Source organism: Chrysochloris asiatica, unplaced genomic scaffold (genome assembly GCF_000296735.1).
Source record: "Chrysochloris asiatica unplaced genomic scaffold, ChrAsi1.0 scaffold00035, whole genome shotgun sequence".
NCBI lineage: Eukaryota > Metazoa > Chordata > Mammalia > Afrosoricida > Chrysochloridae > Chrysochloris > Chrysochloris asiatica.
The window spans coordinates 13,353,439-13,369,039 of NW_006408553.1; the positions used below are offsets into that span (position 1 = coordinate 13,353,439).

At 34.6% G+C, this 15,601-nt stretch overlaps 1 protein-coding gene across 2 annotated transcripts in view; it reads left to right on the forward strand.

The window, feature by feature from the left end:
* Positions 1-15,601, forward strand: part of WHSC1L1 (Wolf-Hirschhorn syndrome candidate 1-like 1) — a 146,869-nt gene that overhangs the window by 67,196 nt on the left and 64,072 nt on the right. For both annotated transcript variants that reach the window (XM_006859953.1, XM_006859952.1), the window contains exons 3-5: positions 5,899-5,970; positions 6,309-6,468; positions 14,858-15,012. In XM_006859953.1, the coding sequence (XP_006860015.1) occupies positions 5,899-5,970; positions 6,309-6,468; positions 14,858-15,012 (387 nt within the window). The remainder of the gene's footprint in view (positions 1-5,898; positions 5,971-6,308; positions 6,469-14,857; positions 15,013-15,601) is intronic.

Here is a 15,601-nt window from a genome sequence, read left to right on the forward strand (position 1 = left end):
TTTCAGTGAATATAATTTTACTCGATTTGATGCATATAGTTCATCTGCGCTGTAGGTAAAGCACTGGACCGCAAGATCAGTTTGGATCACAAGGTCAGTGATTCAAACTCACAAGCCACTCCTTGGAAACCCTCTACAGGGTCATTATGAGTTTGAACTGATTTGAAGGCATTTAACAGCAACAACAACAACAATAATAAAACTACTAGACCAAATGTGTTTTAGAAGAAATATTTATGATTAGGTAATCATTTTAGCTGCTCTTTCTTATTATTTTCCTGCTTAAGAAACTTACTGTAGTTCTGTACTTGAAAATAGCCTTTCCATGTGAAATCACCTAAAAATTAAGATGAATTGAACATTAAGAAGGGCTATCTCACTTCATCTTTTTTCTGATGCATTATCTTCCCAACATAGCAACAGTGTTAGTACCAATAGAGGAGCCTCTTGTTCATCCTTGATTATAATATTTTAAAAACGCCTTTATCCTGTGAAATACTGAAGGAAAATGGAATTTATATCCAAAATTATTTTATCTGTTATCATTTCTGATGCTTTATTTTTATTCACTCCTACCCATTTGACTTCCATTCTTCTTAAAATCATCTTCCTTTCTTAATTGGTGTTTGTAATACTATGCTATCTATTGATTTGTCTTTCTTTTGAGCTTGAGTTTCAATTTCCAAAGTCTTATTAGCATTCCTGTTTTGCTCACATATTAGCATATTTTATAATATGTGTTTCCTCTTCTATCATTACAAGGCCCATATGTAACTTCTTTTTCTTTCTCTTATTTGTACATTCTAGAAAACTTAGAATAAATCTTTTTTGGGCTCTTTTCTTTCCCTTGCTACTTCTTTCCTTTAAAAAAATGACTGAAAATTTAAAACTTAACGGAAGTACTTTTAACTGGCCTGAAGGAACTGCCAACAACCTGGAATAAACAAACAAAAAACATAAAAAGATTGAATAATAAAAAGATTCTGAAGGAAACCCTGTCTTTAATCCAGAATGGGAAAACTGAATGAGTTTTAGATGAAATCTTACGATAGTGGGATTCTGTTCGTATAGTAAAGATTTACCAATCTGCCCTCTTGAAGAGTTATAGAGATCTCTTAAATCCAGACATCATGAAGATTCAATGTGTGGTGGAAGGAAACTTGCTTTCTTGACTACATATGTGCTTCCTCAGGTGACCCTTTCTTCCTGCTGTGGATTGACTGGAATGAATTACTTTATGTGAAGGTTTAAGCTACATCTGTAGACTGAAGTGAAGCTGTTGAGTCTTCCTATTCTATCAATGTTTCTAAATTGTTATTAATTTAATGATCAGGAAAACTTTTTTTTCATTTGAACATATATTTTTCTTTCTTTAAATTGGTCAGTAGTGTGTTTTGCTGGATTATATATTTATGGTACACAAGAATCTGACAAGTTAATTTTGTGCCTATTAACAAGTTGTCATTACCATTTTCATCTGCACTATTATAGTAACCTTCTTATTTTTTAAAATGAAATTATCTGCTTCCACTCTTGTTCTCTTCCAAAATGTTCTCCACGTGATCTTTTTAAAGCATAAATTGATGCATGTTAGTCTTCTACTTACAGAGCCCAAGTGGCGTTGTGGGTTACACATTGGGTTGCTAACTGCCAGGTCAGCAGTTTGAGTCCACCGGTGCTCCACGGAAAATAGATGAAGCTTTCTGCTCCCGTAAAGATTAACAGCCTTGGAAATTCTATACAAGGTTGCTATGAGTCAAAATTGACTTGACAACACACAGTCAGCCATTCTAATTAAACGTCTTCAGTGGTTTTTCATTGTACTTAAAATAAAACCCAAGCACTTCAGCATGGTTTGCAAATCCTTTTTAAGTTAGCCTACCCTTTCCACTCTCATTCTATAACCTCTTGCCTCCTTAGAGGAAATTTTTTTTAACCTCATGGGCCTCATACATGCCATGCTCTCTTCCTAGAATGTTTTCAACCTTAAATTAACTCCTTGTCCTTTGAGTCTCAGATTATACTTTACTTTCTCAGGTAGACCTTTCCTGACCTTCCTGTCTAACCATAGACTCACATGCATACTTAATTATTTTTCTTCATGGCACATTTTAAGTGTATATGTTTAATGCCCTTCTTTCCTACCAATCTGTAAGCTCCATGAGATCAGGTATTGCATCTTTTTTACCATTGTACTCATATATCCAGCCTGTAGAATTGTGCCTGAAAAGTCATAAACACTAATGAATGAGTGACTGGTACTTAGGGGTCTGGCTTACATAGAATACCATTTTTCTAACAGTTAAGAACCTTATTTATAATTTTTTTACCCAATAGCTTTGATTTTACACCAGTATCTTAAATGTCTTGAATTAATTGAATGAAACTTTTAAGTAGCTTCTAGAATTAGTCATATTCTTTTAGCAGAATTAAGACCTAATTTAATGGATATGCTCCCTCTTTTTAAACCATCTAAATTAAATTCTTTTTTCTGATAAGTGAGAAATTTCAGAAATATTTAAATTACATAAGTAATGTGTATTTTACAGACACTTCAGATAATATAAAAGTTTAGAAGATCTTCCTTCACCTTTTCCCTAAATCTCCTTGTTACCAGTTTGGTATATAGTGTACCAAATACTTTCAAGGTACATGCAGAAGATTTTATGATTAAAAAGTTGGATGATGTTTTTCATTTTGTGTGTTTCTGTAAAATTGTTAAGTGCCGTTGAATCGGTTCTGGCCCATAGTGACCCTGTATAGGGTTTCCGAGGAAAGGCTGGTGAACTTGAACCACTGGCCTTGCGGTTCAAATGAGTTCGCAGTCCAGTGCATTAGCCCACAGCACCACACCATAGGTCCTTAAAATGTAATTGCTAGATTGAGGATTGTATTAATTCATTATTTTGATTTTTATAGACACTTCTGGTCTCGTATAGTTGATTGTTTTAAAGAACAAATTCCTCATGGGTGTTATTAATTATTTTATAGGTCAATCTATTATTTGGCTGAAGGGTGACCTGGAGTGGCTTCAGTTTTTGGTTAAAAGTGTCTTAGGGTGACACTCGGGGATTCCTCTAGTTCCTGTCAGTCTAGTAGTACAACTGGTCTATTTTATGAATCTGAGTTTTGCTTTATATTTATCCCATTCTATCCAGGACCTTCTACTGTGTCCCTGGTCAGAATAGTAGGTGGTGGTAGCTGGACAGCATCTGGTCTCAGACTAGAAGAGGCAGTGGTTTGTGTGGGCCATTAGTCCTTGGACTAATTACTTCCTTGAGTCTTTGGTTTCCTTCACTCTCCTTTACTCCAGACAGGAAGAGGCCAATAATTGTACCTTATGGCTGCTCATAAGCTTTTAAGACCCAGACACTGATCACCAAACAAGAATATACAATATAGCCTTTATGAACTGTGTTATGCCAATTAACCTAGATGTATCCCCCGAGACTATGCTCCTTACCCTTTAAGCTCAGTAACTGAGTCCTATAAGGTGTTTGAATATATCTAACTAGTTTGCATTAACTGTACTTCCTATGTTCTTTATCATATGAGTTCATGGAAAATTTCATTATCTATTCATTCTATTGTCCACAAACTTTAAAAAAAAAAAAAAACCCAACCCTTCAGATATGCAACATATACAAATATGTATATACAATGACCACAGCTAACCTATATATTCTTGCACATACATAACTCTCATACACCCTCTCTCACCTACATAGCCTATATATATTGCCTATATAGCTACCTATGTAATCACTCACATATTTTTGGTTGTTATAACTTGTTGCATTGTTGTATATGTTGTGTAACATTTATATGGTTGTCCTTTATACTTGCTTACCTCTCAATGTCTTCATTTACTTTGGTCACATTGTGCTGACTTCCCCATATTGGTGTATTGCCTTTCACTTCATCAGAATTGATACTTGTCTACTATCTAGTGAGTGTTTCTCCCTGTCTTCCCCTCCCATCCCTGGTAAACCTATTCTTAGCATTTTATGAAAGTGTTATCATGTAATTGTCCTTTTGTGATTGATTTATTTCACTCAGCATAATATCCTCCTGATTCTTCCATATTCTAAGATGTTTGTGGACTCATCATTATTTATAGTATTAATGATATAGTATTCCATTGTATGTATGTACCACATTTTGTTGATCCATTTATCTGCTGATGGACTGCTAGGATGTTTCCATCTTTTTGTTATTGTGGATAATGCTGCAATGAACATAGGTGTTCATATGTTTGTGTCACTGCTCTTATGTCTCTAAGATATATATCTAAGAGTGGAATTTCTGGATCATATGGTATTTCTATTTCTAGCTTTTTAAGGAAGTACTGTACCATTTCCAATAGTCTTTTTTTTATGTGCACATAAAAAAATTTTTTTCCCAAGATTGGATTCATACTATAAAAGGTGTTTTGCAATTGTAACTTTTAAATAACATATTATTATTTTCACATGTCATTAAAAGTTGTATTAGTTCACTTTATGATAAAATTTATTTACCTAATTATTTTTTAAATCTAGTGTTCATAATATTTTGGTTTTAGGTTTAGAATGGGATACATATCTTTGAACATAAATATTTTCTTATCTCTCTCAGTGCTTTTCCAGTATTGTAATAATGACTTCTCCACTCTCCAATCTTCTTTACCAATCTGGACACCAACCATCCCCCCACAGAACTCTCTGCTTTTCAGCTGGTTCAATAATCAATAATGCAGTGATCACAGAGAACTCAGAGACAATACTCACAATTATTAGTTTTATTGGGGAGGTCAACAAGTTACAATTCAGAATCAGAAATGCTCAAGACACAGTTCTTTGGTTAGGACAGCCTCTTACCAGCCATGCCCATAGGCAGGCCTCTCACTGATACTTGGTCTCTCTGCCACAAGGCCATTTGGCCTCTGACATGCTCAGGTGATGTTACAAAGCTCTTTTAGGGCTGCTCATAAATGCCCAAAGGATGCTTTGCTACACTTAGGTTCAGCCCAAAAGCACTAGGCTTAGCTCCTCCAATTACCTGCCTGGAGACACCCCACTCCACAAGTGAACCTCCTGTCCCAGGGCACTCAAACTCTACTCACCTCCTGGGCCAGGAAGCCCACCACTGTTATGCTGCTGCCACTCTTCAGCCACTTCTCTGGCGTCAACAGCTTTCTGTCCCTGGATTGAGGAGGTTCAATGCTCAGGGATCTCAGGGTCCAAAGGACACACGCCAATCATTGATTATAATGAGATTCCCAGTTCTCCTTCTGAGACATCTCATTTACAACCCAGGAGGATGGCAAAATTGACTAATTCGTTTGTTAGATTTCCAAGTTTTTACAATCACATTTAGCCCTGTTAATAATCATTCACATCTGAATCATATCATCCTATCAGCAACTTCTCCTACCTTCTCTTACCTATACCATCAGGAAAGAAAGTTGTTTGGTGGGAGTTACAAAGACTGTGGGTAGAAGAGCCATATGAAGTAATTCACTGCGCTGCAAGTATACATTCTTAGAAATGGATTTTCTGGGTCAAAAAGGCATTTTATACATATTGCCAAATTGTTCTCCAGAAAAGTTCTAAGTTACAATTTACTAGTAGTCTCAAGGGTGCCCATTTTTCTTTAATAAGGTTTGAAAAATTTAATTAAAAACTAAGTTTTTAAAGTAATAGAATTAAAAACAAGAGATAAAGCTCTGGTGTGGAATGGAAAAAGATACATAGCATCATGTATTGTGTAAGTTGTCTTCTCAATCAATGAAATTATTCTGTTAATAAATATCCTTTATACTTTTTGCTATTTAGTTGTTCTAAATTCCTTTTTTGTATAACACTAATATTTGGTTTGCTGCCATTTTATTCTCTTCGCCTGTACCTTCCCACTTAGAGACCAAATGAAAGGACTGACATTGTATCAGAAAAACCAAGAGAAGATCCAGTACTGAAAGAGGAAACCCCGGTGAGTTGTTTTATTGAATACTATCTAGCCAAATATGGCCTAAGAAGGTAAAAGCAAAGCACAATGATGAAATTTCAACACATTGTATTATTATTCTATATATCTTTATTTCAGAATTTATACTGAAGTGAATCTTAGGGTTAATTTAAGAGATCCGTATTTTCAATAAATTGTTTTCCTTTTTAAATCTATGTCCTTTTTAAAAAATTGATCATGTGATTTCTCAATATACCTTATTAACAAAAAAATTAAGCAATAGAAACATTAATCCTATTTTTGGTGTTTGGGATAGGGTTTTAATTTCTCTGTTAATGAAATTTTATGTACTTTTCTTTTAGGTCCAGCCAGTATCTTCTGTTCCGACAACAGAAGTGTCCACTGGTGTTAAGTTCCAGGTTGGCGATCTTGTTTGGTCTAAGGTGGGAACCTATCCCTGGTGGCCTTGTATGGTTTCAAGTGATCCCCAGCTTGAGGTTCATACCAAAATTAACACAAGAGGTAAGAAAAGACAATTAATAGTAAGTAAAAGGCTGAAAGTAAAGAAAAGCAAGGCTTAAGTGTTTTATGCAAATATAATAATATATACCCTGGCATAAAAATATATACATCTATATATCAGTTTTGGGGAGTGTGATGACTCCTTACCATAAGCACTTGGCTGTAAACCTCTGCTCTGTCATAGATTTAAAGCCTCAAAAACTCTATGTAGGGTCAATATGAATTGAAACTGACTCAAAAGTACTTAACAACAGCAATCTGTTTTTAGTAACCTGTGAAATAATTATGAAGCCCCTGGGTGGTGTCAATGGTTGATGTGTTGAGCTACTAACCAAAAGGTTGGAGGTTCAAGTTCACTCAGATTTCTCAGAAGAAAGGTCTGGCAGTCTATTTCTGAAAAATCAGCCATTGAAAATGCTATGAAGTACAATTCTACTCTCACTTGGGGTCGTCATGGGTCAGCATCAACCCCAGAATAGCAAGTTTAGTTTTTACTTTGGAAATAGTATGGTCATTTTAACTGTCAGAAAGCCTCTACAACTGATCTTGTCCTTGCCTTCCAAATGTGCTAGTCACATCTTTATAAATTTGATCTGGTATACAAGTCTGGTAGCATAGTGGTTGCGAATTGGGCTGCAAACATTAAGGTCAGTGGTTCGAAACTACCAGCTGCTCCGCGGGAGAAAGATGAGGCTTTCTACTCCCCTAAAGATTTACACCCTCGGAAACCCTGTACAGGGTCGCTATGGGTCGGAACCGACTCGACGGCATTTAACAACAACATACAAGTATAGCTTGAACCCAGTTATATAGCATAGTAACCTATTTTAGGAATGTTAATAAAAATCATTAAGAAAGATGTATTCCACTCTATTATCTCTTTTCTTGTTCCTGGGTTTGATCAAAATATGTGAATTGGATTCCTAGCATTTGATATGGACTTGCTTAAAAGTAGCTAAAGGAAAGTTTGAGCTTGTAATTTATTTCTGTTATTTGCTTCAGGAACTCATTCTTGTGTGTTGTTTGTAGATTATTCTTCCTTCTTGTCTGTGACAATTCTGCACCTATTTCTTTTTCTCTCATGTTAAGCTTTCTGACTTGGTCCTTGTCCACTGTTATGAAGGAAAATGTCTACTTATATCTGGCAAGTCAAATTTGTGACAGGATCAGCCATATCTATCATTCTTATGCTATATCACCAGGAATCTGGCCTGGTGTAGAATGTCATTTTGTCATAATCTACTGGTTAAAGGTTAGAGCAGCTTGGAAGCATCAGTTGGGGTAAAAGTAAAAAAAAAAAAAAAAAGTATTATTAATGTTTATTTTTGTGTAAGGCACTATTAAATAATTCTTAGATACTTTCTTATGCAGTCCTCATAAGTTACTGTATGAAATAGGTACTATTTTCCTATGATCTCCAGATAAGTAAATTGGGTCTCAAAAAATCTTATTCCTTAACCTCAGGTCTTAAACACTGTACTAGAGAGAAAGTAGATGAATTCAGCCAGTCATAATTTACAGATTTCAGGGAGGAAGTCATAGTTCATCATATATATACTAAGAGTATTGGACTAGTGGTCTCTAAATATCTTCCAGCTCTAAGAATCGATGGTTCTACAAATAGGAGAAGAAAGGGACGAGGATTTCCCAAAAGGATTAAGATTAATCCTTCTTAGATAAAACAATTCATGTCCATTTCTGGGCCTTCAGAGCTGTCTAAGAAATTACATCATGTTAAGAGTTGTGACCGTTCAATTCTCTCCTCTTAGAAAAAGTATCCATTTGAGATTACATAAAAGCTTTCACATTTAATTACTTTATGAAAACCAGCAAATTTCAGCTTTTTTACAGGATATAAATGAAAGTGCAATTTATGTGGCATCTGTATTTCAAAGAAAGTATTTAAATTAAGTTTTATTAATGAACCTAATCTGATCTAGTACCCCTAGGCAATCTCCAGCTTCAGTGCTGATTTTGTATTGTTGAGGAAATAGAAAATCTACATATTTAGGTTTAAAAAAATCATTCTGATAACATTTTCAATTTTCTCTTCTTCAGCAGTAGTTTTTAAAATAACAACTTTACAAACTATAAATTGATCCTTTCAAACTGTGTAGTTCAGTTTTTTATATATTCACAGAGTTGTGCAACTTTTATCATAACCTAATTTTAGAATGTTTTCTGACCCCAAAAATGAAGTCTTGTATCCATTAGCAGCCATTTCCCATCCCCCTAAGCAACCACTAATCTTTCTGTTTCTATGGATTTGCTTATTCTGTATATTTTATATAAATGGAATCATGCAACATGTGACCTTTAGTGTCTGATTTTTGTTTTTACCTAACATGGTGTTTTTGAGGTTCATCCATGTTATAGAATTTATCAGTACTTCATTACTTCTTATTGACAAATAGTATTCTGTTGTATAAATATGCAATATAATTTGAAATGAAGTAATTGTCAGTATTTTTTTTTAATCAAAAAGCACCACATAAAACTTAATTTTATTAAATGCTCCACACATGATACCTATGGAATATTTTGTATTGCTTTTTAGCTACTCGTTGAATTTATCTAGATTATATGTCATAATCATTTATTTCCATATATTATTGTCATTATTATTATTACTGGAAAATGGCATTAGATGGTTTCCATACATGTTGTTGTTAAGTGTTATCAAGTCAGTTTCTGAGAAGCAGTTAGTTGGTAGGATTGAACTGTCAACCTTGTGGTTCTCAGTCCAGTGCTAATCTACAGCGCCTCACAAGAAGTCATACATAGAGACATAATAATTCTTTGTCGGATCATTTTGAAAGATGTTCTGGATCACATTTCTATTTTAAGTTGCATTTTTTTGTTCATTTCTCATTTTTTAAAAAGTTAAAAATCAAATTTATTTTCTGCTTATAAAAATTACTTGGTCATTGGGTATAAGTTGAACTTTACAAAAATCTGTATGGTAAAAAGGAAAAGGTGCCATATTTGCGTCTTCTTTTGTTGCTTTTAACTTATGTAAATTGTTTACTTGTTTTGCTTAAAAGTAGATAGCTTTATTTATCTTTGCAATATTTTTCTAATATGAAATATTTTCTCAACATTTTTATTTTAAAAATGTATTCATTATTCAGAGAGAGATGTGTTTGTTTATTGGTCTTTGAGGTCTGTTGGTTTTCCAGTCAACAGAAACAGTGCTAACAAATGGGCAAACTGCTTAATTTGTTTCATCTCTAGTAAATAATATAATGGAGGAAGAAGTTGAAAATGCAGTTTAAATGAGATTGTTAACTGTGAACCTCAGTTTTCATGTTGTGAACTAGTAATTTAGTCCTTATCTGTTTGCTCTGATTAAATACCTGATTTTGTGTAACAAATTACTAGCATACCTTGTTTTATTGTACTCATTTTTTTGTGCTTTTTACAATTAAAGGTTTGTGGTAACTGCATTGAATAAGTCATTTTTCCTGAAGCATGTTCTCGCTTCACGTCTTTGTCACGTTTTTGTAATTCAACTATTTCAAAGTTCTTCATAATGCTAATGTTCTTCATAACACTTTCAAAGTTTTTCATAACACTTAATAGACTAGTGTATGAGAGGCTTCAAAAAGTTCATGAAAAAATTCCGTTATCTTTTAATTTTATTTTCCACAAACTTTTTGGAATTCGGTCATAGTGTAAACATGACCGGGAAACCAAATAGTTCGTCTGACTTGCTTTATTGCAGTATTTGCTTTATTTTAGTGGTCTAGAAGTAAACCCACAGTATCCCTGAGGTTTGCCTATATATTTATGTTCTTTTAACTCTCCTGTTACCTGTACTAGAGTTCTGGTGTGGTGCTGTTGGTTAATGCGCTGGACTGCAAAGTCAGTTTAAATAGCAAAGTCAACAGTTCAAGCTCACCAGCTACATATAGGAAACCCTATACAGGTTTGCTATGGGTTGGAACTGACTCAAAGGCACTTAACTACAACAGCAACAATTACCTGTACCTGACACTCTGGAGTCTCTAAGCTCACTCATTAATTTAGGTTTTATTTCTCCTTGAAAGCCCTTGGACTTTTGATTTTAAAATAATTTATTTAATTAGAATCAAATTTGAACTTGACTCTCCCTTCTTGAATTAGATAATGTAGATAGCTGAGCTGCACCTGTGTTTGTTTCTCTCTACTTACAGGCTGTTTTACAATTTAAATTAGCCTCCTATTTAACAATTACTGCCCAAATTGTTCTGGAATTCAGATGTAGGATAACTACAAGGTCAGAAGTTCAATCCCACCAGCTATTCCTTAGAAACCCCATACGGGGTAGATAGTATTTAACAACAACACACAAATTGTTTGGTAGTATTGGATATATTTTTCACAGTATGTCATTTTTCTAATTAATCCTCTTCTGAATGTTTCCTTTCTAGTAATCTGGTTTCCCTGTCCCCTTACCCTTTCATCTTTGCTTTAGAGTAATTGTTGACCATTTGATATCATATAGATCTTTTTAAAGATGGGAAGTACTCACTGGTCATATTCTTTATTTTATGAGCCAATCTGTTACTTAACTAAAAGGTGATCTCAGAGTAGTTTCAGTTCAAGGTTTATGGAGTATTGCAGGGCATTAGTATCAGGGAGCTCTGTAATCTATTTCTGTTTATCTTAATTTAGAAATTATGGCTGAAAAATTGTAAATATTTACTAACTCATTTTAAAATATGTTAATATGAAATATTTATGAAAACAACCATTCAAACAAAAGATTAATGAGAAAAATGATGCCTTATAGTTTTACAGATCTCTTTAGTGCATGGTTTAATTGAAGATAGCCAGGTTCCTCTATCTGTTTTACATTCAGACTGTTATGATTTGTTGTTTTGGTTGAAGTATAGGAAGATAATTCAGCCTCTTGTAAGTATATAGTTGGAAATTGAATTATTTTAAATATTGTTCTCTGACTTACACTAAAATTTATCAAGTGGTTGGTTCTTAAATATTTGTTACATTGTAGGTTCTGAAACATTATCAGTGAACTTTTTGTACTTTGTTGTATTAAAATCCATTGGGTATTTCTTGTACTTTGATGGGTCTTTAACCTTGCATGATTTTGCAACATCTTGTGTTGGTTATTGAGAAAATATTGGCTTATTGAGTCATGCAGGTCTTCCAAATGTTGACACATTCCTTATACTTAATTTTAAACATCATACTCGTTAGTGTCATATCACCAATTATTTTTTCAGAAAATTCTTTGATCATTGTGATAAATGCAAGTTCTCAAAATTTCTGAATTTTGCTGGAAAGTTCAGATTTCATTTTTGGCAACAAACACTATCAGTTGTTTTCTTCGAAGTGAACTTGCTTTGTTTTTTGTAAGAAAAAACTGCTAAATATTTAAGTTCAAATACTTGAGTAACCATAAATAATGGTTATTTAAGTATAAGTTGGACTCCTGGTATAGTGCTGTAGGTTAATGCACTAGACTGCAAGATTGGTTTGAACTTTCAAGCTCACCAGCTGTTCTTCGGAAACCCTATACAGGGTCGCTGTGGGTCAGAACTGACTCATTGGCACTTAACAACAGCCATAACCATAGGTTAGCTGTCAAGTCATTCTTTCAAGTAAGAATAGTGTTACAAGAAAAAGCAAGCCCGATGGCCCTTAACTCAAGTGATCAAACAAATACTTTCCCTCAAATCATACCAGCATACCCGAAGGTGCTTTATGTATACTTCCCATTTTGTCACACAGAATATTTTTTTAAAGTATGTATGTAAGGGTCAAGAGTTAAGAAAATTAATTTTTAGGACTTTAGGTGAACTTGGGGGGAAAAAAAACTGTCAGTGTATGACTGTGACGCCTATAAGGACATTAGTACAATTTGGTGCTACTCACTTTCTTTATTTGAGCAAAGATGCCAGCAGTCTTATCCACTAGTGCTTTTTGCGCTATCAAATGCAGATGTTGACATAGTGAAAAAGACAAATTATTACATCTTGATATAATTCTGAAGGCGTTCTGGTGTGATGCAGCAGGATAATGCACTGGACTACAAGCTCAGTTTGAACCGCAAAGTTAGCGGTTCAAACCCACCAGCCGCTCCTCAGAAATCTTATACAGGGTCACTATGAGTCGGAACTGACTCAACAGTACTTAACAACAACAATTATTGTGAAAATAATTTTGACTTCATGAGACACTTGGAACGTTCTCAGAGATTCCCCCTATCCATACAGAGTCTCCTCCAAGAGTCTGTGTGCCACACTTTTATGCAGTTAGAAAAGCAATTTGACTAGTAGTAGGCTTTTAAAGGACTCCTTATATGGCGTTGTAGGATAAGCACTAGACTGATAATCACAAGGTTGGCAGTTCAAACCCACCAGCTGCTCCTTGGAAATATACAGGGTAGCTATGAGTTGGATCCTACTTGACAGCACTGAACCAACAACAAGGTTTTTAAGAAATGGCAAGCCTGGGCAGGCTTGTGGGGTGTACCATTTGGTTGGTTGATGATGCATTGAGGGGATTGTAACCATGGTAGTGTCACAGTATACGATAGGATGAATGTAAAGCTAATGTTCTCCCATGTAAACCATCACATAATTCACAATAAAACATTTAAACCCCCCCCCCCCCACTTCCCAAAACAAACAAACCAGAGGGAATGAAAGCAAATACTGTTGAATGATGATGCACGGAGGAGATGTAATCATTGCAATGAAACGATGGTGTAAATCTGCCGGTTTTCTCCCATGTAAACTATCACTCAGTTCACAATATAAAAAACCCTATTGTGGCACTGTAGAATAAGCACTGGACTGATAACTGCAAGGTTGGCAGTTCAAATGCACCATCTGCTCTCAGAAGTTCTATACAGAGTTGCTATTAGTTGGAACTTGCTGTACAGCACACAATAACAACAACAGGCTTTTTAAAAAATATATATAATTCAACTGTTTATTATTTATCTGAGATTGATTTCACTTTATTTAAATATGAAATTATTTTATTTTAATTGTTAAAATTTTGAATTATTTAGAATGTTAATGAAATTTCACATGATAAAAAAATGTACTCCGTATATTACATAATAATGCATTCATTCATTTTTTTAAAATGTTTTATTGTGAATTATGTGATAGTTTACATGGAAGAACATTAGCTTTACATTCATCCTATCATATATTGTTTCATTGCCATGGTTGTATTCCCCTCCACGCATCTTCAGCCAAACAAAGGGTATACCCTGCAAGCCTGACCCCCCACCCCTATCCCCAGTCGTCAGCACAAAGCCCCCTCTCCCTCTCTGGGTCTAAAGTCCCCAGCCGCTCCATCTCTCCACTGCATCGTCTCTGCCTCCATCTCTGGCATCACTGCTTCTCTGGGTAGGGTCCCGCTCTCCGCTCTTCTCCCTTAATGGTCCCAGTGACCTCCGCTCCTAGACTGCAAAGTTATCACTCCCCTCCTTGCTACAAAACATCTACCTTTACATTTCCAACCCTCACAATCAGTCCTTATAACAATTATTCACTATTGTATCACAAGAGACCTATCTGCATTTCCTTTCATCAGCCCCGCCTATACAGATTGGATACTGTTCAGTGGAGATTCTACCTTCCTCCACCCCATCTGGATCTAGGCTCCCTCTTGAAAGCTTGTAAGCCAGTCACTTCTTGCCCTTATAGAACCCCATTTTGGGTAGCCAGTGTCCAAGATGCCCATCCCTGTCTACTCTGTGTATGGAAGGGATTGGAATGATCTTCACTATAAAGATTTGTGTAGGTCAAGTTCATCAGATTACTACTCTTTTTTCCTTCTTCTTTCTCCTTCTAGTTGCGCTCTGATCATCCAGTCATTGAAGCCAGATCAACAACAGGCTTTTTAAAAGTGCAAGAAATCATGTTATGTGTTTCTCTTAGGGAAATACTATGTATTTACTCCCATATTTGTTTGTAAAAGTTTTGATGCAAGTAAAAAAATTGTGTAAGCAAAGTAATGAATCTGATAATTAGCAAATTTCTACTTTTCTTTCTCAAAATTTACTGTACTAATAATTTTAATCATTTGGGGTGATTTTCATAGTGACTGCTACTTATGTTGGAGTTCTGGTGTGGTACTTGTGGGATAAGCACTGGATTGCTAACCACAGTCAATGTTTCAAACCCACCAGCTGCTCCTTGTAAACCCAATACAGGCCCTTTATGAGTCAGAACCGGCTTGATGGAATTAAAACAATAACAATAAGAACAATTATTTATGTTGTTGGTAAATGTTGGATGTGGCTCCAGACAATCTATAACATACAAGTTTTAATGAAGTAAAATGGATTAGAATCACATTTTTTTTGCCAAACATATATGGATGTTTATTTTCTGACATTATTAATAAGAATTTTTACTTGCAGGTGCCCGAGAATACCATGTCCAGTTTTTTAGCAACCAGCCAGAGAGGGCATGGGTTCATGAAAAGAGGGTACGGGAGTATAAAGGTCATAAGCAGTATGAAGAATTACTGGCTGAGGCAACAAAACAAGCCAGCAACCATTCAGAGAAACAAAAGGTAATTGACACATATTATTTTCATCAATCAAGTAAGCTTTCTAAAGGACTTAATAATGTAATAGAATTTTTCATATATGAATTCAGATAATTTTTAGAATGATTTATTTTAGCTAAAATAAGTTCTATTTAATTTTAATAATCTTATAAACTGAAATTTTTATTTATTAATAGATACTATATTCCACATAAAGAACATTATAGTAGTAGTAAAAACTTTGCCTGTTTAATGCAATATGACATTGTGATTTGAATTAATGAGCATAAATACTAGATGCCAGTGAGATGTGAATTTTGCCAGGGATTTTTATCCTTCTCCCTATTTAAGCATCTTTTCATAATGCTTTATGAGTCTTATTTAGCAAAATTGTTTTTAAAAATAAAGTTTTTGAAATATTTAGTTTGCCTATTATGAGCTAGTTTGTAAGTTTAAGCATATTACATATATTATTGTCTCAGTCTTCATCACAACCTGTATGAGGTAGATACTATTATTCCTATTTCTACAGATAAAAAACTGAGTTACAGAAAGCTTAAGTAACTGATCCAGTCATGTCACACAGGTGATGGAACCAGGATGAAATTTGGTT